A 23,706-nucleotide genomic window follows, 5' to 3' on the forward strand; every position below is an offset into this window, starting at 1 on the left:
TTCTGACAGCCTGATTTTACCTTTATTGTACCACTCTTAACACATCCAAAATCAAATTTACATGTATTCCGAAAACAAGGCAATGTCCATATAATGTTCCCTTCCCATCGCCGGGACCGGTGCAACTGCTTCATGACTCCTGCATTCTCCTTAACTTTGATGACCTTCCATGAGTCGATACCATGTCCTCGTATATGGGGGCAGCGAAGAACATCACCTTTGCATAGGTGATGTATCCTTGTAGATTGGCTGGGGCTACACAGATACATAATATTCCCCTTTTCCATGTCCATCGCCAATAACACGCCAAGCGAAGTGAGGCCAAATATCAGGCAGACGATGCGTAGCCACTCCATCATGCTCCACACCTGTAAAATAGCACTGGAGAAGGGAGGCAGGTTAGTATCCGACCTTTTACAGTAGTGGAGATGGACTCAATTTACAGTGATGTAGGTGGACCCAAGCACTTCGCCCCTCCACTTTAACTGCTGTGGGGGTGGTAAGGAGAACTTGGAAGGGCCCGTCCCATCGCGGCTCCGACCCCTTCCTAGTCCAATTTTTGACCATGACATAACTACCGGGCTGGACTGAAAGTGAGCTAGGTACTGGGGGCAATGGCTGGTGAGCCGCGCGGACCTGGCCATGGAGTTCCTTGAGCACTTGCGTGAGGGCTAGAACATAGGCGGTCATTTCTTCAATCATCTGATGAAACTGAACCAGTCTGGGAACCTGCAGGCTCCAGGGAGTTCTAAGAGGCCTGCCATAAAGAATCTCGGCGGGAGAGAGCCGGGCCGGTCCCGCAGGTGTAACCCGCAGCTGGAAGAGGGCAACGGGGAGCAACTTAAACCATGTCAGTCCCGTGTCTGCTCTTAATTTAGCCAATTTAGTTTTGAGGGTCTGATTGTGTCTCTCAACCAACCCGGCCGCCTGCGGTCTGTAAGCACAGTGTAACTGCTGGCGTATGCCCAACTGGGAGCAAAACTCCTTGTTAATTTGTCCAATAAAATGAGGCCCATTATCAGAACTTAACTGAGCTGGTATACCGTACCGGGGAATGATTTCCCTCATCAAGACTTTAACCACAGTAGCAGCTTTATTATCGATAGTCGGATACGCCTCGACCCATCTGCTGAACACATCCACAATGACCAAAACATATTTATAACATTGACACCTTTCCAACTCAATGTAATCCATTTGGAGCGTCTCAAAGGGACCACTGGGCAACGGGGTTTGCCCCACCCCACAAGGGATACCTTTTCCGGTGTTATATTGCTGACAAATCAAACACCGATTACTGATACTTTGGGCCAACCCCTGCATTTTAGGGTGCCACCAAGTGTCCAGCAACAAATCACTAGTCCCTCGAGCCCCACAATGAGTTGCAAAGTGTACACATTCAATGACCCATAAAGCCAGCACATCAGACATACAAGTCTGATGTGCAGGCGTGGTCCAGAAAGAGGAAACAGAATCATATGTACAACCTAACCGTTTCCACATTTGTTTATCACTCTCAGGAGCGTCCTCCTGTAACCTTATGACGTCTTGGATGGTTGGCATTGACTTGTCAGAAGCAGACATATTTATAGTAGATCGTTTAGTCTGACTTAACATCTTAGGCACCATCACTTGCTGAATTTGCGCGGCTGTTCGCGCTGCACAATCTGCTCGTTCATTACCAACGTCAACTGGGGTTGTACCATTCGTGTGGGCAGCGCATTTAATAACGGAAATCTGCGCAGGCATAAGGAGGGCCTGCAGTAGGTCATTAACTAAACCCCGGTGGGATATTTGACCACACATAATCATGTCAGGTTGTTCTGACGAAATGTCACTCAAATCGCCCCTTATTGTGGTAGTTTCCTGAATCAAGGCTAAACATTCTTGACCAGGCGCGTCCTCATGGACAGGGGGACCGCTAAGAAAACAGGCTGGATTGATAGTGGTACAGTATTTAAATGTCAGACGTGGATTGTTCAAAAGGTATATCTCATACCTATTCTGACGAGCTGCGGTAAGATGCTGACCATTCGCCCCATATCCCTGGCATGGTACTGGTCATGGACCTGACGTGTAATATGAGGGCTTACCGAAGCTGACTGTGGCCATAAATGTGGTGATATTGTAACAAAATCGGCTGTACCTTCTTTTCCCGTGACTGTGGCTGTAACCTTGACTGGCCATTCGGTCTCAAGTAATGGCCGGTATTTGTCCTCCAACTCCCTGTTTCGTCCAGTTCTGTCATAGGCCAGGGTAACGTGATGCAGTGACTGTTCAACGTCTAACGTCCACCACTGGGGGGTGATAGAAATATAGCACTGTTGTGTCATCCTCCTCTTCGCTGATCCACCCACCCAAAGTCACTATATTGGGGCTCCTGCTGGTAAACTACCATTTCTGCCGCTTGTTGGGGTCGCAGATCATCCTTTTTCATTACATACTCAGTCTTAACCTTTGTAACTGAGCCTCCTTCTTGGCCTACACCCTCCTTCCAGTAAAATCTGACTGCCCTTGCCATCTGGGAAGGGTCGTTCTCTGTCCAATTCATGTTATTACATTTCACAGCAGTAACCACAGAAGGTGGTAGGCAATGCATTAACATAGCACAGTATTGAGGGGAATTCTGACCATTCTGATACAGCAAATCGCCTGACTGCCCCCGGTAGATTTCATTAAAACGCTCCAGAAATTCCCCTGGCTCTTCAGTTTTCCTAGGTTTTAGGTCTAAGATAACAGAAAGATTTATGGGCCTTTGAAATGTGCTATTCAACGCATTCAAGATCTGTGTCCTTCTTTTCTCTATTTGCTCTTTTTTTTTAAAACTTAAAAATGTTTGAAAATTCAAATTGAATTACTGCAACTTGCAAGCTTAGCTCTGATCTCAACTCAGAACTAAATTTACAATTTGCTTAACACAAACTTGTATAACATTTACAACTTAATTATTTCTTTATCTTAACAATTTTTCTTTTAACAAGTTTTTTTTTTCTTTTACATACACATAAGTATTAGCAAAATCAACTATCATCTCCAGATTGACACTTTTTAAAATGGTGTCCATGATCTTCTTTAAGTTTCTATTAATCTCCAGATAAAATGAGATAAACCTTATTTCAAGTAAGTAAAACTTAAGATTCTGGCAATTTCAATCAATTGCTTTCGAAAATAATAACTTTTATCAAAGAGGTGGAGAAACCCACTGGTTTCCTTTAATTAATTCAAAACGTAACTTTGCTGGTGTTCACTGACTCAAAGGAAAGGTATCCGATTACACTACGGCTGCTGCTGTTATCTCAAAGCCTGAGTGAGAAGCACTGTCTGTTTTCAACTTCGCCTGCTGCTGTTAACCCTTTGAGAGACTTCTGCTTCAACCAATATGCAGCATTCCTCACAATCTCAACTAGACCTCGGAACTGCGTTTTTCGCCAATACAGTCCAAGGAGACAATTTTAGCTTAATCAACTATATATTTAAAACACTCACACATAGAGTTGAACCATCTTCAGATTTAAAAACAGTTATACTGGACTGAACCTTCATCTACTGAAGTCCCATCAGCCCCTGAACCCATATAATAGACTGAACCTTCATTACTGAAGTCACATCAGCCCCTGAACCCATATAATAGACTGAACCTTCATTACTGAAGTCCCATCAGCCTCTGAACCCTTATACTTGGAATTGAATCATCATTTGAGATGTCCCATGAACCCAAAACCCTAACCCAAGCCGAAACAACAATATGAAATCCCATCAATTAAATTGCTAATCCCCAGACTGACCTGTGATTTCATCGAGGCGGTCTTTCTGTGCCAACCGCGAGTGACCAGACTAATCAGACGATAAGAAGAGGGGAACAATCAATGCGCGGTCGTTTTCCAGTTCTACATTGAGGGCCCTTTGTTCCCCATCCTCCTGTTCATAATCAGTCTAATTCTGATTTCGCAATTGGATCAGGATCGCCCTGAGAAATCCCGGGTTTCGGCACCAAATGTTGATTCCCAAATTTCTTTCTCTGTCAGTCTGGCCTCAATAAAAGTTGAGATGGATTCGCACGTAAAAAGAAGTTATTTATTTAGCTTGCAAGCTTGATTCATTTCATAGAAATATAAGAGACATCCAGTTTCCTATATCCCAGAAAGCGAATGAACAAAGAAACAAAGGGATCTCTGCAAATCAATTCAAATGGTATCAAGTTTCACATACTCGACGCCCATAGGTCAGCCTATATCCCTCCTGACCTGTTTGATCTATTCTGATTGGCTCACTTCCAATCCCTTTCTCTGGCCCCTATCAATGCAGCATCACTCTCATAGACACACCTCTTCCTGCTTTTTCCATGCGGTCTCAAATCCCTTTGTCCCTAACTGCCAGAATCAAAGTGGCTTATTTCTACATTACATTAACTAGTATCTCTAAAGTAACTATTTTATATCACATTCGTCAATACGTATATCTGTAGCGCCGTATCATATGCCATATGACACCGATATAAGACGTCTGACAATAGATTTGCACCCTCACCCAATTGCACAGTCTTTTGTTTTAAGGTTCTTTTGTTGGTCGGGGGACGTTTCGTGAGCCGTTGCGGCTTAGGACTTTAATGAGGTAAAGGTGATTTCTTACTTCAGTCCCGCCGATCTTCAGATCAAAGTCAAAGTTAGGTCTTCCGGTCAGCAATTCTGTCTTTGAGCCTCTTCGTTAACGATTCGGTATCTTGCACTCTCGTCAATGGCACGGTCTTTGGTCCACTCCTCCCTCCTTTTGTCTCGCAGTGCCAGTTGACGGATCTCTGTGTCTATTCGGAACCCTGGATATCCGTTATCCCTTCTCAGTTCCCAAATAACAGAGGTCAAGTCTGTGCTTTTTGGCAAAGTCCACTTGTACTTTATTTGTCAGCTGTGCCACTGGTAAACTTATTTTCAATACAAAATTTAGAAAGTTTCCAACTAGCCCTGCCACAAGCTAGTCAGATTGATTGTCTTTAGCAAATACAGTAGTTGTGTTTTCATTCAATTACAGATCATAGTAATTCTTCAAATCATAATATACAGGATAAAATAACCAAGTAATTTAAACAAAAGAAAGATGGCGATTAGCAAAAGCAAGCAGCAAAGGAAATAGGTTTCAGAAATATAAATGGGGTGATCCCGGGATGAGTTTTCCCATCCCGTTAAGTGATTCTTAAGGAGGTTATTATCTTAAGGTCTAGCCTTCTTTTTACTTCTGTTGGCTTCAACTAATTTATAATTTACTCAATTCGGCCAAAATGTCTATCCATCAATTTAAGAGATATATGTATTTAAATGTATTGGTGCAAATTTCCCATTCCATTGCTTGCCAATTTTCCAAATTATCCACACCTGCATCTAACATTAATTAGAAAAACACAGTTTTCGTTGAGACATTATCACCCTAGACTGTCTGTTACCATAGAAACGGGACTACCCATACTGGGACAGCAGCATCAGTTTTTACAATACAATGGGGCCTTTTAGCTAGTTGACGTCACTGACCTTGCAGATGTGAAACCTAAGTTTAGGAAATAAATTAAAGTGTATGATCTGGATTAACCCTTAAGTGGATTCACAGCTATTGTTGCACCCAAGTACTGCTTAATATGATTATAGTTAATTATTCTTAATAAGTTCTCATTTAACCCTTTCACCTGTATCATCTTCCTTTACTCTCTTGGTTATAGCTGACTAGAAAAGTCAATTTCTATCAATGTCATTTTTGAGAGATTTTAAAATTGGTCACTTCTTACGTTTCTGTTGAATATGATTTATGCAGTTTTGCTATATGTGTATCTCTATACCTGGTCACATATTATTTCTCCCACAAGTCCCGAAAGACATGCTGTTAAGTGAATTGGACATTCTGAATTCTCCCTCAGTGTACCCGAACAGGCGTGAGTGTGGCAACTAGGGGATTTTCACAGTAACTTCATTGCAGTGTTAATGTAAGCCTACTTGTGACACTATTAAAGATTATTATTTTAAAATGAAAATGGAATTCCATTGCATTATAGCGACTTTTCCCAGAGCATCTTTTACGACGAGATTACTAATTAAGCTTGCTTTGTTACACAATATAGATCTAAGATAGTTTCATCCTGATTGATTCCACCAGATATTGTTCTAGGTAACTGTTGAAAAACATTCAGAAAACAAGGTTCATATTTTGGGCAGACTGGATAAGGATGGAAGATTTCTACTAGTTTGATGGTCACTATTATTTTTAACTTATTTTCCCAGATTTATTTAATAAACTGAATTTAAATTTCAAAGCTGCCATAGTGGAATTTGAATTAATGTCTCTTGATCATTATTCCAGGCCCTGGAACCACTTGTCCAATCACATAACCATTATGTTACCATTCCCCATCATTATGATGCATTGACCACAGCACAACTTCTGAATTATCAAATAGATTTGCTTGTGTGATACATGCAGGGCCATTGCTTTAATGTAACAGAATAAATCAAACTAATTTTTTGTGAAAAGGGATTCAACATTTTCCATGAATAAAATAAATCAGTGGCTGTGGAAAATAAACCAGGAATGTCCGTTGGTTGTTAGAGGCGTGATAGAGGTCTGCATGTACCATGCACATAGTTAATATCAAACCATTATTGTTTCTCATGCATATAAATGATTCCGTGAAATATAAATCAATTGCATAAACTGTAAATATTTTTACAGTGCAGTCTACATTAACAGCAATTATTTTGAAAAATAAGAGCACATCACTATCTCTGAATGTAATGCCTAGCCATATTCTTTTTTAGAGAAAGATCACTATTTTAATTATCTGCCTGTCATTTTTCATCCTTGATAAATAATAGTGATTCCAAAGCTGGTCAAGTATCATAAGTCGCTTCACGATCAGCAACACTGGCACACATTCCAAACTTACATAAATATATGCATATCCAGAGTGACTGCTGGAAATCAAAATTAAGTTGCTGAAGGAATTCGAGGGCAGAGCAACAAGAGTGATTGTAAGAGTCCAGGAAATAGTTTGAAGAGGTGGTCAGAAGAAGTCCTTCACCCAAGTTGTATTTGTATGCATAACATATCATAGAAAGGCAAAATTCCAAACCAAGAGGATAGAAGTTCTATGATTCGAAGCAACATTCGGTAGGTTTGAACCCATCATTGGTGTAAGCCGATAAAGAGGAAAATATCTCAAACAGCGGAAAACAAAAATAAAAACAGAAAATGTGAGAAATACTCAGTGGGTCAGGCAGCATGTGAAGAGAGAAACAAAGTTAGCAATGCAGGTTGAAGACCTTGCATCAACAAGTTGTTTCGAAGCTTTTAATGGTGAGAGCAGTAATATTGAGTAAGATGATTTTACAGTTACACGATGTAAACTTTGCTCCGGAAAAAGCAGTTGGTACCTTTAATGAGTTCCTTCAAAGAGCTCAATATGACCTTATTTCAGCACTTCAGTTACCTCTGAAGCCAGAAATCCTGAGCTGGAGTTCAAGCACCTGAAGAAATTTCCTACATCCTTATTTGCTCTTGGGATGTGGGTGTCGCTGGCTGGGTCAGCATTTGTTACCCATCCCTAATTGCCCTTGAACTGAATGGCTTGCTCAGCCATTTCAGAGGGGGGCAGTTAAGAGTCAACTGCATCGCTGTGTAGGTCTGGAGTCACAAGTAGACCAGACCAGGTAAGGATAGCAGATTTCCTACCCTGAAGGAAGGACGGCACAGCAGCACAGTGGTTAGAACTGTTGCTTCACAGTTCCAGGGACCCGGGTTCAATTCCCAGTCTAGGGTCACTGGCTGTGCGGAGTCTGCATGTTCTCTGCGCGGGTTTCTTCTGGGTGCTCCGGTTTTCTCCCATAGTCCGAAGATGTGCAGGTTGGGTGAATTGGTCACGCTAAATTGCCCCGAAGTGTCCAAAGGTTTGGTGGGGTTACTGTGTTACGGGGATTGGGTGAAGGTGTGGGCTTAGGTAGGGTGCTTTTTCAGGGGCTGGTGCAGACTCGATGAGCTTAAAGGCCTCCTTCTGCATTATAAATTCTTTGAAGGACATTAGTGAACCAGATGGGTTTTTACAACAATGGTTTCATGGTCATTGTTATACTTTTACTTCCAGACATTTATTGAATTTCAATTTCACCATCTGCCATGGTGGGATTCGAACCCAGGACCCCAAAGTATTACCCTGGGTCTCTGGATTACTAGTCCAATGACAATACCACTACGCCAACACCTCTCCATATGTGGTCCAGAAGTGTCATGAACATCCGACATGATGCAGGAAATGCAAGCAACCATGGTCTAAAAATCTCGATTCCTTCTTTTAGAATCCAGCTTGTCTAAGCTATTGGTTTTAAGGTATTAGTTAATGCCCTTGTGCTGGTCTGCACTAATACTCTTTCATCCTCGCCCAGCTGGAGTTGATTTTTTTCCACAGAAACAAAACAAAGAACTCTGAAATAAAACAGAAGGTGCTGGAAATATTCTGGCAACATCTGTAGAAGGGGAAACAAAGTTAACATTTCCGTGAACTGTTTCTCTCTCCACAGCTGGCCCCATATCTACTGAGTATTTTCAGCGTTTTCTGTTTCTATTATTATTTTTGTTTACCTTCTTCCTGGACTCTCACTCTCACTCTTGCTGTTCTGTCCCCGAATTCCTCTAGCGATTTGAAGCATGTCTCAGACTTAAAGGTATATAAATAGACGAAAAACAAGACTCGGTACATTTGGTGTGAGGCACGTGGCTGTTAATAAAATCGCGTAAACCATTCATATCTCTCACTTACTGACGCCTCCACAATAACGTCCCCCTACCCACCTACCTGCCCCCTCAGGTGGCCTATGCCCCGGTTCTCAGTGCGCATGCGGTTGGAGGTCACACCTCTGGAGTCCGGACGAGGGGACGCGCGCGTAGAGAGAGGGAGAGGCGAGCGGGTGGGAACGTCATCGCGGAGGTTGCGCGCGCTGGTGGGAACGTCATCGCGGAGGCAGGCGCGCGGGTGGGAACGTCATCGAGGGCGGCGCTCGAGACACAGACGGAGGAAGGAGCGATACGCAGCCGGAATCCGGCGGCGGTTTTCCTGTCGCGGTTCCTCATTCCTGTCTCCTTATTCACCTCTCCTTCACGGAAATCCACCTGACCGCTTCGAAATACGCTCACATTATCTGCTGTCGGTTGCGGTGTGCCGTTTGGTTCGCACCCGGCTCCCCGCGAAGGATGTCGAGTCGCGAAGAGGAGCGCAGGAAACTGGCGGAGATCATTAACCACTGGAACGCCAACCGGCTGGACCTGTTCGAAATCAGCCAACCGACCGAGGTGAGCGCCGGGGCTTCGAGGCGCCTGCAACAGGCCGCGGCAGCCCCCCCCCCCCCCCCCCCCCGGGCGGGACCCACCGCGCCGCTGGGCTCGGGAACTGAGGATCGGGGATTGCCTTCACTCTCCGCCCTTTCCACAACAAAGGGCAGCTCAGCCGGAGCCCCAGGTTGTCGGCTCGGCAGCAGGTTGGGGGGTTGGGTGTTAGAGGCGTGTATGGGCGGTGGTGGAAAGAAGGCATTATAAAATGCTTGAACGAATATTCGCTCCCTCCGTGCCCATACGGTGATTTTTAATTTGGAAAGACATCCTGAATGTTGTTCGTCTAACGAATGAAAGGGCGTGTCTGTAACCCCCGACCATTATGTTGGAAACTTTGCCGGTTATTGCTCCCCAGTTTTAAGGCAAGACTAGAGGTTGTCCCTTCCCAGGGCGCAACTGGAGGCATCTTCCTGTAACCTGGAACCAGTGTCTTTATCGAACTATTATGATTTTCTGCTTTTACGTAAATGAGTTTGACCTATTTCTCTGTAGTTTGAAGGCTCACCTCTGGGCGGGCTAGACTGCTGGGTTTTTTTGCAATCCCCACCCTCACATGAGTTAACGTTACAGTGTCAAGTCATGATTTTTTTGTGTGTGTTTGGAGTCGAATTCCAAATGATCCCGGTGCAGTGTTTTTGCCAACCCCCCCCCCCCCCCCCCCCCCCAAATATTTCAATTTCACGACCGCTGCTTCAGTGCAATAAATAAAATGAGAGCAACAAACGTTTGACTGGAAATATATTTCCAGTAAGATCTTGATTAAGCGTGAGTTTTAATTACAACTTGGTCATTGCCTGTCAGTACATTGAACAGGATAACTAGGCATTTAAGATATTGGAACGCAAATAGACTTTTGTTTCAAATGGATTTGGCCATAAATGTAAGTTGTATGATTGTTGGACTGATTATACACCCGTGTATAATCCTGGAACACATTTACTTGATGTCACTGCAGTCGTTATTAATATGGGGTTTCCTTGCAATTGGACTCATGAGCTCTCCTGTTCAGGCATCTGATAAAATGTAACCGTTACCAAAAGGAAAACTGCTTTAAGACTTTTTCACTAATACGCAGCAACAAAAACAACATACTGACAAATACAGAAAAGACACTTGATTATCTCAGGAACTCCAGTTTTAAAAAATTGTGCTGGTAATCAGTTATAATATTTAACCTTCCAGAGTGGTATGTCATATATGTTGCTAGTCTTAACGGTCATGTATCTATTTCCATTGCTGAGTGTTCCGTTATTTTTGTGGTTTCTCATTTAATGTTTTTGTTACTACATTGAGTTTGCCTTTTTAAGTCATTGGTTCTGGTATGATAAGCTGGAGCGTGCCTATTTTCCCATCAATTGCATGAAATTCCGACAATCTGGAATTTGTGCAGCTGCAGTTTTGTGGGGGTTCTTGCAGGATGGAAAATGTACTTTTAATTTGTGTATAAAAGCATCTTTAATTTGATAGGTTATTGGAAAATTTAAATATTAGGAACTCTATTGATTTTCATAATTAGAGCAAGCTAGCATTGCATTGATTATTCCAAATACGTAGAACTCCCAAGTAGAATTAGTAATATAAAAATGTTTGCTGTGTTAGCAACATTTTTAATTCTAAGCTGCTGTTATTGTTCGGTTTCTTTTTGTTGTGCATTAGATGTGATAGCACTTCGCCCTTGATCCAGATGATCATAGCGCTTGAATTTTCACAATGACCATAATTGTCTGTAACGCATGGCTCACCTTTTTATTCTGCAAGTGCATTATTGCACAAGAATGCAATACAGTGTCTCATCTTGAGCAAATCTTTTTACAATGTTTTGATACAGGGAGAGAGACATCAAGGGGAAGTGGTTTGGAAGGGGCATTTGACTCGTGGGAACAGAATGTATGTGCTGGAATGTTCAACTGGAGAAGACGTTTGAATGTTTATAACCTCAGTTTCCTGATGTCTGTGCCTTGAGATGTTTCTTTCCTAAATATACTATATGAATATGTTCTAAAGCGTTGAAGCATTTTATTCTACTTGAGCATGCCATAGACTCCCTTACCAGCCTCCCCGAACAGGCGCCGGAATGTGGTAACTAGGGGCTTTTCACAGTAACTTCATTTGAAGCCTACTTGTGACAATAAGCGATTTTTACTTGTAATGTATGAAAAGTATGAGAAAGCTCCTTTGGCTTCATGAGCTTGCTCCTTGCAAGGAACCATGCGATGAATAGTGTTTCGTTCCCAGTCACTTCTGTTGTTGGGTTCTAGGAAATTAAACACAAACATATGTAATAGTAATGACATTGTAATATGTACTTTACGTAGCTGACATTTCCTTTTCAATTGTGAGTAGCACTGCTGGTTGAACTACTTCAGGACTGAAAACAATATAAGGCAATGAACTTTTTAATTACACCCTCTTTTACAAAAGAGAATTTTTAAAAAATGATGTGGTGGTTGCATGAAGTTCTTAATTTAAGGCATGATTTTTACTAACGCTGTGGGGTTCTGTGACATTGAAACTGGGGAAACAGCTGCCACTAGCTGTTGACATTTTTGATTTGTATTATAGCACCAAAGTCCTTACAGTGGAATGTTTGATGTTGGTGAGATTTGTTCTAAATTTCCATGCTGTGTATTGCTAAGTGTCCAATATAATCTGCACATACAGTGAAACTTGATATGAGAGCAGATGAGTCTAACTAGATAGCTCAAGGAACCAGCACTTGTGCAATGGGCTTACTTGGCTTCTGTGCTGTGAAATTCTGCATCTACATTTTTTCCAATTGAAGAATGTTTTTCAGCAAAATTGTGTACTCATTCCTAGTTTGGGATAGGACATGGAATATAACAAAAGGCTTAATTCCTTCAATAACAGGGCAAACAATAGCTAACGTAAATTTATATAGAAATTAGGATTATGTCAATTGAACAGGCATGTAGGTAACATTGTGTTTATACATAAACATCAATGATGTGGGCAGCTACAAAAATGTGTGGCAACTTAAGAGAATTTAAATGTAGTATGCTGATTTATGCATTGAATTAACCACAATTGCTGTGTTTGAGAATTCATTTCAGTCAAGTAACAACTAGAAAATCATCTCATCCCAAGATTTATTTTGACTAAAGAACTATAGAGAAATATAATGGTGGAATGATGTGCTTAAGCAGCAAATTGTAATTAAGTTTTTTTTAGAGAGTATATGGAGAGCAGCAGAAAGAGGGTTTAACCTAGGGATTGTTGTATGACTGACGAGCTACTGTGGATGTATGAGTGGTGTTCATATCACATGTTCGTATATGATGGAGGAACAACACAGCAGCTTGTCTTTTACCTTCAAGCTTATTCTGCACCCAGCTTGACAAGAGACGCAAACACCTTATGGTTTCCCAACCGCAACTGTTCCAGTTGTGTCCATTTATACTCTGAACCATTACCTATTTTTAATAAGGCTATTAGCTTAACAATACAATTGCCAAAGTATGACAAATGATGCGTTGACAGATTTCCCTCTTTCTTTTAAATTTAATCTTTAGAGGAGCAAAGAAATTCAAGAACACATTTTTCAATCCGAACGAATAAAAACAACGTTATGTGCTTTAACATGTATCTCGCATTCCATTTGACACATTTATATACACACAATTACAAAGCGATAATTCATTTTCCATTTTGTTGTTGTAATAGAAGATCCAACACTTTTCTGGACCAGGCATTTCTTTTCGTAAAACAGTCTGACAATTGGTGACTTGTCAACCCGGCATATCTTGGGAAATCTCCATTCTTTCCAATGTTTCTTTTATGCTAGCTAGGGCTATTCTTAGCCTTTTCTTAGTGACACATTTTGTTGAATGGACATTTTCTCACAGGAATCAATTATCAACATAGCACTCTATGGGCAGAATTTTCTCATCTTGCCCCTTGTACAATATTTCTTTTAATATATTGGATAAGTAAACTCCTATATTTATGGCTTCAACCAAGGCCAGGGTTTCTCCAGCTAAGGCGCCTTTCATTACCGTTCTAACTTTCTAAGCCAAAGAGCAACATTTATCATTCTTTCCTACCAAAAATATGATGAACCCTACTCAAACCCATCTGGAAGATTGGCATGTGAAGCATCACTAAAGATCAGTAATCTCTTTTCATCTGGAATTCGAGTGTGCCTTCTCAGTTTAGTTTCTTTAATGTTTTGTTCACTCTCAAAACTTCCTCTGCCATGGCCTGCTGCATCATCGTACTCCACTCCAACACATCATAACCGGCATCAGATCTAGGCTGAGCACATAACCAGTTCAATTGCCCGATTAAACTTTTCAGTTGATCGGTTTCTTCCTTGGATGATGGCTCCTCTCTTTGGTGACGATCTGACCCGGTTGGGATGCGACTAACATTTTATATATATTTCTTTATTTGCCATTGTCAGTTCCGACAATTATGTGGCTATGTGAAGTGCACGGCGCCTCTTCATTCTACGTCTTGTTCAGAATCTGTAAAGGTATAGTCAGTGCCAGTGAACCCTAACAGTTTGATTCCCGTGTTGTACAATTACTACTTTTCTTTCACTGCCCCTCACTTTTCCAGAGTCTTTCCATTCTTTCCGTGTTTTTGTAATATACCAGGTCTCCCTGTCTAAACTGTATTCATGGTGGCCTTGTGCTTGTCATAAGGCTCCCCACATTTTCTCAGCTTTAATGAAGGTTTGCATACAACACGTTCTGATGAGCAGAAAAAGCAGAGCTAATACACCTAGAGCAGGGGCAGTATCTGACAGGACCGAAGGCAACTTCGGATCCCTGCCGTACTAATTGGTACGGACTATACCCTCCCAACTATTTGCTAAGAGTTCCTTGCATGCACAGCCCATACCAGCGCTTTTTTGCAATCTGGTCGATCAACTGATATTTTTATGTAACATGTCATCTTATCACTGCATGGATTCTCTAATACAGAACATTATTGAACAGGCTCTCAGCTGCAGCAACTATGATGTTCAAATTTTCACAGTTCTCAAAATTCCTCATTGGCAAATTCCCCACCATTATCTGTTTGAAATTGCACTGATATATCTAATCCTGTTCCCACCCATTTCCCTCTTACCGTATCTCTAATGGTTCGCTTGTCCTTACTATATATTAAACGATATGCTAAATCTGGCCATCATATCCATATGGCAAACAAAACACCCCATCTTTGTTCCATACTTTTATGTCCATTGCCACTGCATTGTTAAATTCCTGGTCACAACAGGACATGGTGGTGTCTTATATCTTATGCAAATTTCACACAACTGTAATTTGTTCACTAAGGTTGTCATATTCTTTATCAAGTGCTCCAGCATCTCGCAGTAAAGCCTCCAGTTTTTTGCAGCCCCGGATGTGCAAACAGCCGATGCAACTTCCAAATGTTTTTTTTGTCTATCAGATTCTACCTCCCAGAATTTACGACGTCACAAATTCTTTGAGAAATTCCTGGCAGTCTTAATGGCAGGTAATAATGGCTTGATCTAGTAAAATGTAGATCTCAAACCCAATCACTGGCATTTTTCATGCTTAGTCGTCATGTGTTTTCTTCATCGACCTGCTGAACAGGAGAGGTATGTCATTGGACACATCTGTACTGATGAAAAGGCTGATCCTCTGCTATCCTGCATAGGAGGCTACCCATTTGGAAGATGTTGGCGTGTTGTCACCTCTAAACGTGAAGCATGTAGAGCTTTCACACACCTTATCTTCCGCTGATCTGCCTCACCTAGGGAGACTCCAGACCGCAGTTAAGCCAGTCAATCCCATGCACTGTGGAAGAGCAACCCTGGATTGGATCACTGGCTGAAACTTTCAGTGACCAACACAATTCCTTCATGGCAGTCCCATCATTTTCAGCCTCAGAATTCTCTGCTTCATGCATCATTTCAAAGCTTGATTATTTCTCTGTGGGCAATACATTGTAAAATGATACTTGGAATCACACCGATAACATTGATTAACAATTCCCCATGCGTTTCTTGGGTTTAAGCATCTTTAGTTGCCATTTCAGACCCACTTTTTGTCTCATTATCAAATTGGTTAAATGCATGGCCATTTTCAGACGGCCTATCAATAACCCCATCTTTGTACTGAAATCTGCGTCTCAAGTTTTGTCTATGTCTAAAAGTGGCCGCCATTGATTCTTCCACCTTTTGCTTTTATCACAGTTTTGTGGATTCAATAGAAAAATAGCTGAAAATAAGTCTTCCCAGAATTTATTTTAGTGCAGCAGCCATTTGGTCTGAAAGATAGCCGCCTTTACTTCTTAATTGAATCCCCGTCCATACTAAAAGTCTATCGACATGGCAAATGTGTGCACAATCAACTAACTTAATGCCAACGCAGACTCTGCTTCCAAGCTCAAATTTCTTCACTCTTTTATATCATCTATCAAAATCCATAATCTATTCCTCCATGGACTCAACATCTGTTTTCTTAAATCTATCCAAGGCATATGACCATGCTTCATATGTTTCCAGTAAGTAATCCTTTTTGTAGAATTATCCAAAAGCTGTATCAGAAGATCCAGTCCCTCTTCCATTCCACTCCGAAAACACCTTACAAACAGAGAACTAAATTAAAAGTAATGATAAAGCCATACTTACTTTTTGGGTAATGGAGATCTCTTGTCCACATCTCAATTTCAATTTTTCATTGCTCTGCTTCTGAGAAAACTGGTGGATGATCAAAGCCTGCCAATTTGCATCTTCCTAACTTTGTCAGCAGCAGTATACCTTTCCTTCAGGGGGTGAATTCAAAAATCTTCTTTTGCAGCAACCAAACACCAAGGCTTAATGTTCGTCCTCTGCTCCCATGTTAATATCAAATGTTAATATATGATGGAGAAACAACACAGCAGCTTGCCTTTTACCGTAAGCAAATTTATTCGGTTCCCAACTCAGCAGTGACATAAACTCCTTAGGTTTCCACCTGTGTCCATTTAAACTCTTTCGGCGGTTGAGCCAATAACTATTACCTGTCTTTAATAAGGCAACTAGCTTAAGACAATTAGCTTAATGTAATTGCCAAAGCATGCACTTTCTGACACATAGACAGATGGCACAAGGCACCAAGCGTGACATACCATGATAGCAGATCTCTGGGTAGGAGTATCTCTGGACAGGAGGATATGTTATTTCCTACTGGTTTTCTCACCTTGAGATAATCTGGAGATGCTGTTGAGACCAAAACACTTGTTAGTCCAGGTAGATGTGCCAACCTCATTGCTTCAAATCAGGAAACAAGATCTTAACTAGAGATTTTATATAATAATCACAATTTTTTATTTTTTTCTAAAAATAAGGCAATACAGATTGACAGTTGGTTTATGAGCCTCATTAGATTAATTTAATAATACTTTTAAGAAAACATTTACTTGAAGATACAGATGTGCGCAAATTCCAATTTTCTCAATATTGTTCAGTCTACCCTAAAATAATAACAGTATTGGGACATGAACTGTTGGTGGCAGAAGTGTGGTGAGGGAGGCGGGTGGCAGTGGGTGGAAAGTATGGGCTGAGCAAGCCCTTAAATTCTATTGACTACGTGGTACCTTAGGCAATCGCCTACCTGCACTCTTGAACCACAGATTCCAAAGGGCCTGCAGACCCTTTTTGAGAATTGTTGTGTAAATAAATCAGTTCACTCACCAACTCTTGGATACGTTGCATGGCCTTGTTGGTTTTATTTGCCTCTGCATTGTGTAAAAGGAGGATTTGCTCTCCCACTATTAGCTGAAACAGTTGCCTCCCATCTGTCCCAGCTACAACCGATGATGAGGCATGACCAACATAACATGAGCAAGAGTAGACCAGGTACTTTAGTCAAATCAGGAATACAGCCAGATCAAACCTGTGTCTAGGTGTTATATGCAGATGGTGCAGTACCTTGAACTGGGTCTTTGTTTTATTGCAAGCCAAAATGTTATTAGCACAGTCCCATATACTACCTCGTTCTCGTCAATATTGATTGCCAAGTCCTTTTCTCAAGACTGCAAAGTACCCAATGTGCTAACACAAGATCTAGAATTTAAAGTATCATGGAACTTGCTAATTAATTGTTCATGCTCCAAAGAATTCATGATTCTTTCCACTGGCAAAATTGAGGAGTCAAGATGCAAAGTTGTCTTATTAAGGATAAATCTCTAAGTTGCAAACACGGAGTGTCTCAGGGTGTCAAATTGTTGACGGAGCTGCTTAAAGGATGACAAAGTGTGATAAATGTAGGAATTTCAGATATATATTGTATGATTATGTATCTGGTGTAGTAATGGTTGAAATGCTGGGTTAGTGTGTATGTGACTGATGCAGTATTGTTTTTAAGATTTGAAAGACAAGTAGACACTGACCACTGAAGGAATAATTAAAGCATTGTAAAAGTAAGATCATAATTCATTGCAACCATGTATATTGTTTACCAAAATAGGGGCAATGCAAATTTGTTTGTAGAAAGAACGTTCTCTGGGGAGTAGATAATTAGAGACATTGTTTTGCCTTAGTATGATGGTCATAATCCAGATAGTGGGAAAGCAATGATGTAGTTAATGGGAGGAGCCAAGGGCTGAAGCAGTTGGGTGTTACTTTTGTTTAGAATTTGTTGTGAACAGAAGGAGCTTTTTGTCAAATGCTGGGAAGTTAAACAGTAGTTTGACACTGGCGAATCTACAACCAATCAACCCAGTCTGGTCCTCCTGAAATATCGTCAGAAGGACATCTTCCAACCTTCTCTACTGAACCTTAGGCAATTTCAGGTCTACATTCAGGAGGAAAATATTTTAAAATAAATATAGAATACCCAATTACTTTTTTCCAACTAATGGGCAATTTAGAGTGGCCAATCCACCTACCCTGCACATCTTTGGGTTGTGGGAGCGAAACCCACACAAACACAGGGAGAATGTGCAAACTCCACACAGACAGTGACCCAGAGCCGGGATCGAACCTGGGACCTCGGCGCCATGAGGCAGCAGTGCTAACCACTGTGCCACCGTGCTGCCCCTCCTGTAGTATAAGTAGTTTGAAATTTTGCATTCCTGCATTTTGTCCTTATGAGTGCCAGACTAATAGCTTGGGCAGCATGTTTTTCTTCAGCAATATTTAGGACATTTACAATTATTAAAAGTGGACATTTCCAGAATTAAAATATAAGCAAAAAGTTGGAAATACTCTGGCCTAGATGCATCTGTGGAAGCTGAAAAAGAATCAACATTTTGAGTTGAATATAATATGCTTAGAGAAATTCCACACATTCTACCAGACATGCTGAGTATTTCTAGTACTTTCAGTTCAGATTTCCAGCATCCACTGTATTTTGCTTTTATTTCCCAAATGGAGTTTTATGTTCTTTCATAATTGGTGTTGGGAACAAAAATTAACACTCGTGTACCTGCAATTGCCATTGCACATAACTTCATTAAACATTGTCCAATTTATCTTAAACTGAACATTGCATTTGTGATTTATCACGAGGTAACTGCAAATTTCAGTTGATATTTGTATAAGGAAATTAACCAGTCTGCTGTATAATAGAGTGGTATCTCTCTCTTATGAATCTATATGCACTGATTTTGATTCTAAGGAGATAACTAGACGACCAATCAAGGTATGAGTAAATGTAGGGTGAGTGAACTTGAGCTCTTGCACTAAGACTAACTAGCTCAGAAGTGAGGTAGGCTTGAGAGTTGATTGTGTGCTTGATTACTTCTACTGTTTCTAAAAAAACAAATATTGCATTAGATGTGGAAGTCACTGGCTAGGCCAGCATTTGTTGCACATCCCTAAATGCCCTTGGGTAGTTGGTGGTGAGCTGCTGCCACCTTGAGTTGCTGAAGTCCATGGTGGTGTAGGTATACCCACACTGCTGTTAGAAAGAGAGTGACTTTTTCCCAACGACAGTGGATCAATGGTGTACTTCCAAGTTGGGATGGTGTGTGGCTTGGAGGGGAACTTGCATGTGGTGCTATTACCATGCATCTGTTGCTGTTGTCCTTGAAGGTGGTAGAGATTATGGGTTTGGGAGGTGCTGTTGAAGAAGCCATATTGACTTCCTGCATTGCATCTTGTGGATGGTACAAACAGCTGCCGGCATGCTTTGATGGTGGATGTGATGCAATCAAGTGGGTTGCCCTGTCCTGATGATTTAATTTATTATTGTCACATGTATTAGTATACAGTGAAAAGAATTATTTCTTGCATGCTGTACAAACAATGCATAACGTACATAGGGAAGGAAGGAGAGACTGCAGAACATAATGTTACAGTTATAGCAAGGTGTAGAGAAAAGATCAACTTAATACGAGGTAGGTTTATTCAAAAGTCTGATGTCAGTAGGGAAGAAGCTGTTATTGAGTCAGTTGGTACGTGACCTCAAACTTTGGTATCTTTTTCCTGACGGAAGAAGGTGGAAGAGAGTATGTCCGGGGTGCGTGGGGTCCTTAATTATGCTGGCTGCCTTTCCGAGCCAGCGGGAATTGTAGACAGAGTCGATGGATGGGAGGCTGGTTTGTGTGATGGATTGGGCTACATTCATGACCTTTTGTAATTTCCTGCGGTCTTGGGCAGAGCAGGATCCATACCAAGCTGTGATACAAACAGAAAGAATGCTTTCTATGGTGCATCTGTAGAGGTTGGTGAGAGTTGTAGGTGACATGCCAAATTTCCTTAGTCTTCTGAGAAAATAGAGTAGTTGGTGGGCTTTCTTAACTATAGTGTCAGCATGGAGGGACCAGGACAGGTTGTTGGTGATCTGGACACCTAAAAACTTGAAGCTCTCGACCCTTTCTACTTCAATCCCATTGATGTAGACAGGGGCATGTTCTCCACTACGCTTGACGTCGATGACAATCTCCTTCGTTTTGTTGACATTGAACAAGAGATTATTGTCGTCGCACCAGATTCTCTATCTCATTCCTGTACTCTGTCTCATCATTGTTTGAAATCCGACCCACTACTGTGGTGTCATCAGCAAATTTGAAAATCGAGTTGGAGGGGAATTTGGCCACACCAGGAGTATAGTAGGGGGCTGAGGACGCAGCCTTGTGGGGCACCGGTATTGAGGACGATCGTGGAGGAGGTGTTGTTGCCTATCCTTGCTGATTGTGGCCTGTGGGTTAGAAAGTTCAGGATCCAGTCGTAGAGGGAGGAGCCGAGGCCAAGGCCACAGAGTTTGGAGAAGAGTTTTGTAGGAATGATGGTGTTAAAGGCTGAGCTGTAGTCGATAAATAGGAGTCTTGACATGGGTGTCTTTGTTACCTAGGTGTTCCAGAGTAGAATGCAGGACCATGGAGATGGCGGCTGCTGTGGACCCTTTGCAGCGGTAGGCGAACTGTAGTGGATCAAGGCAATCCGGGAGGCTGGAGTTGATTTGTGTCATGACTAACCTTTCGAAGCACTTCATGATGATGGATGTCAGAGCCACTGGGCGATGGCACGCTGCTTGGTTTTTGTTTTGGGACAGGGATGATGGTCGTCTTCTTGAAGCAGATAGGGACCTCAGATTGTTGTAAAGAGAGGTTGAAGATGCCTGCGAATACCCCTTTGTAGGGGTATTCGCACAAGCCCTGAGTGCCCATACGGGTAACCCATCTGGGCCAGTGGCTTTCCGAGGGTTGACCTTCGAGAAGGCTGCTCTGACGTCTGCAATGGTGATCTCAGATACTAGTTCATCCGCGGCTTCTTGGGTGGAGGGCTTGCTCTCGCTGACCTCTTGTTCAAAATGTGCATAGAATGCGTTGAGCTCATCAGGGAGCCGGTGATTTTACATGCCTTCATCTTGTAGCCCGTTATGTCTTGCTGACCTTGCCATAGTCGGCAGGAGTCCGTGTGGCTAGCCTGGGACTCGAGCTTGGTCCGGTATTGTCTTTTGGCATCTTTGATGGATCTCCTTAGATCATATCTGGCTTTCTTGTATAGGTCAGGGTCGCCTGACTTGACTGCCTCAGACCTAGACTTCAGCAAGCAGTGGATATCCCTGTTCATCCAGGGTTTCTGGTTGGGAAACACGTGGATTTGTTTCTTTGGCACACAGTCTTCTACACACTTGCTAATGAAGTCAGTTACTATAGTGGCGTACCCGTTCAGGCAGGTCACAGAGATTTTAAATACTGACCAGTCCACTGACTCTAAGCAGTCCCATAGGAGATCATTCGATTCCTCAGACCAACTATGCACAACTTTCTTTTGACGGATTCTCCCGCTTGATGATGTTCAGTTTGTTGGAGCTGCACTATTCGAGGCAAGTGGAGAATATTCCATCACACTCCTGGCTTGAGCATTGTAGATGGTGGGCAGGTTTTGGGGAGTCAGAAGGTGAGTTACTCACTGCAGAATTCCCAGCCGCTGACCTACACTTGTAGCCACAGTATTCATTTGGCTGGTCCAGTTCAGTTTCTGGTCAGTGGTAACTCCCAAGATCCCAGGGGATTCAATTATGGCAATGCCGTTGAATGTCAAGGAGAAATGGTTACTGTCATTATTGTCGGAGATGTTAATTTCCCATCACTTGTGTGGCACGAGCGTTACTTGCCACTTATCAACCTTGGCCTGAATGTTGACCAGGTCTTACTGCATATGTACACGGACTGCTTCAGTATCTGAGGAGTTGTAAATGGTGCTGAACATTGTGCAATCATCAGCGGATATTTCGATCTCTGACCTGATGGTCATTGAAGCAGCTGAAGATGGTTGGGCCGAGGACACTTGATCATGGCCAATCCGCCTACCTTGCATATCAAGTTTCTTATTTTCATTATCAAGCTTGTGATGTTGTTTCAGCCATGGTTCTGTCTCTTTTTCTCTCATCTCTGATTCAGATGTTTGTGGATTCATGTCCTACTCCAGGAAAGAGCAGAAAAATCAAGGCTGACGCTTCACACCAGTACAAAGTGTGCTGCACTATATGTTGGGATGAAATGTTAAACTATGTGCAATGACCTGCAAAATGGACTAATGGAATAAGTTTAATTATGCTTAATTGCACAACTTAACATTCCAGTTTCCCCCCGATCCATTAATCTTTCATCTCCTTTTGGGTGCTATGCAGATATAAAAAAGTTAATATCCCATTAGCCGTTGAGGTTTTTTTTGCACCTAGCCCCTACATTTTAGTGATCTGTATCCATGGACCTGTAAATACCTTAGACTTCCACCTTGCTCAACTTTTCTTCATTTGGGGCGGCACAGTGGTTAGCACTGCTGCCTCACAGCGCCATTTCCGGCATCAATTCCGGCCTTGGGTGATGTTGTGGAGTTTGCATATTCTCCCCATGTGTTTGTGGGTTTCCTCTGGGTGCTCTGCTTTCATCCCACAGTCCAAAGATGTGCAGGTTAGGTGGATTGGCCATGATAAATTGCCCCTTAGTGTTCAGGAATGTTTCGGTTAGTTTAAGGGGTTAAAGGAAAGGGTGGGGAAATGGGCTTGGGTGCAGGACTCTTTCAGAGGGTCGGTGCAGACTCAATGGGCCTAATGGCCTCCTTCTGCAGTTTCGGGATTCTATGAAATAAAACTCAAGTCTATTCTATTTTGGTCCAAAATGGATGAGCTGACGTTTGCCGGTATTCTCTTGAAGATAAAAGTGTGATAATCAGAAAGTTGAATATGACGTGGATTCCTTTGTATATAATTTGTTTCTATAATTACTGTCCAAAAGATTGAAGATTTTTCAGTAAAACAGATTTTGTCGGCAGATTCAGAGGATACTTCATCAGGCTACAGACATAAAATTCTGCTCCCTTGTGGCTTCCCTCCCTGCTGAAAAGTTCACAGCTTAACTGATTTATTTTTATCAGACCAATATGATGGTCTGTGGTTTCCTGCCCACTTCCGTCACTGCGGAAGCCTCGTATGGCATTGTATAATACTGAGTAGTGATGAATAAGTAGGTATCGTGAAATTGTGGGGATAAACGGCTAATCATTATGCTGTACTTTGTTTCCAATGATTTTAACAAAAGCATCACCATGCTCTAAACAACCCTGAGTGGTATAGCTATGCCATAGTTATAAATAATGCCTTTGGTTTGTGGAAAAAAGTTTATGGTTGCGATCGTTATTGTTTCAAATTTAGTCAAGATGATAGCTTATTCTGTACTATTAGAAGCAGCTTTTATCTTTACTTTGACTTGGAATCTGCTTATGTATGCAAAGAAAAACTTCTTGGGGGTTATTTAAGAGCAATGTGTTAGCCGTGTTCTATCCTTTAGGTGTGTTTGGAACAGATAATTAGTATTTGTGATTTTACGTGAGTGCACTGTTGGTAGCCGATGTATGCATTTCACAACAAAGCTCATTGGAACTTAACAAATGGAATACAGACATGTTGGCCCCTTAGCAGC

At 41.8% G+C, this 23,706-nt stretch overlaps 1 protein-coding gene and 1 long non-coding RNA gene across 13 annotated transcripts in view; one reads left to right on the plus strand and one right to left on the minus strand.

The window, feature by feature from the left end:
- LOC140419657 (uncharacterized) overlaps positions 1-8,997 on the minus strand; it is a 126,077-nt gene extending 117,080 nt beyond the window's left edge. Inside the window, exon 1 of the long non-coding RNA XR_011945957.1 lies at positions 8,825-8,997. This is a non-coding gene — a long non-coding RNA (uncharacterized lncRNA). The remainder of the gene's footprint in view (positions 1-8,824) is intronic.
- Positions 8,998-9,039: 42 nt separating this feature from the next.
- afdna (afadin, adherens junction formation factor a) overlaps positions 9,040-23,706 on the plus strand; it is a 323,280-nt gene continuing 308,613 nt past the window's right edge. For 5 of the 12 annotated variants that reach the window (XM_072503518.1, XM_072503546.1, XM_072503555.1 and 2 more), the window contains exon 1: positions 9,040-9,318. In XM_072503518.1, the coding sequence (XP_072359619.1) occupies positions 9,220-9,318 (99 nt within the window). In that variant the 5' untranslated portion in view covers positions 9,040-9,219. The remainder of the gene's footprint in view (positions 9,319-23,706) is intronic. The other 7 variants (XM_072503531.1, XM_072503551.1, XM_072503560.1 and 4 more) reach the window with 2 other exon arrangements.

This window comes from Scyliorhinus torazame, chromosome 1 (assembly GCF_047496885.1).
Source record: "Scyliorhinus torazame isolate Kashiwa2021f chromosome 1, sScyTor2.1, whole genome shotgun sequence".
In the NCBI taxonomy this organism is placed as follows: Eukaryota; Metazoa; Chordata; class Chondrichthyes; order Carcharhiniformes; family Scyliorhinidae; genus Scyliorhinus; species Scyliorhinus torazame.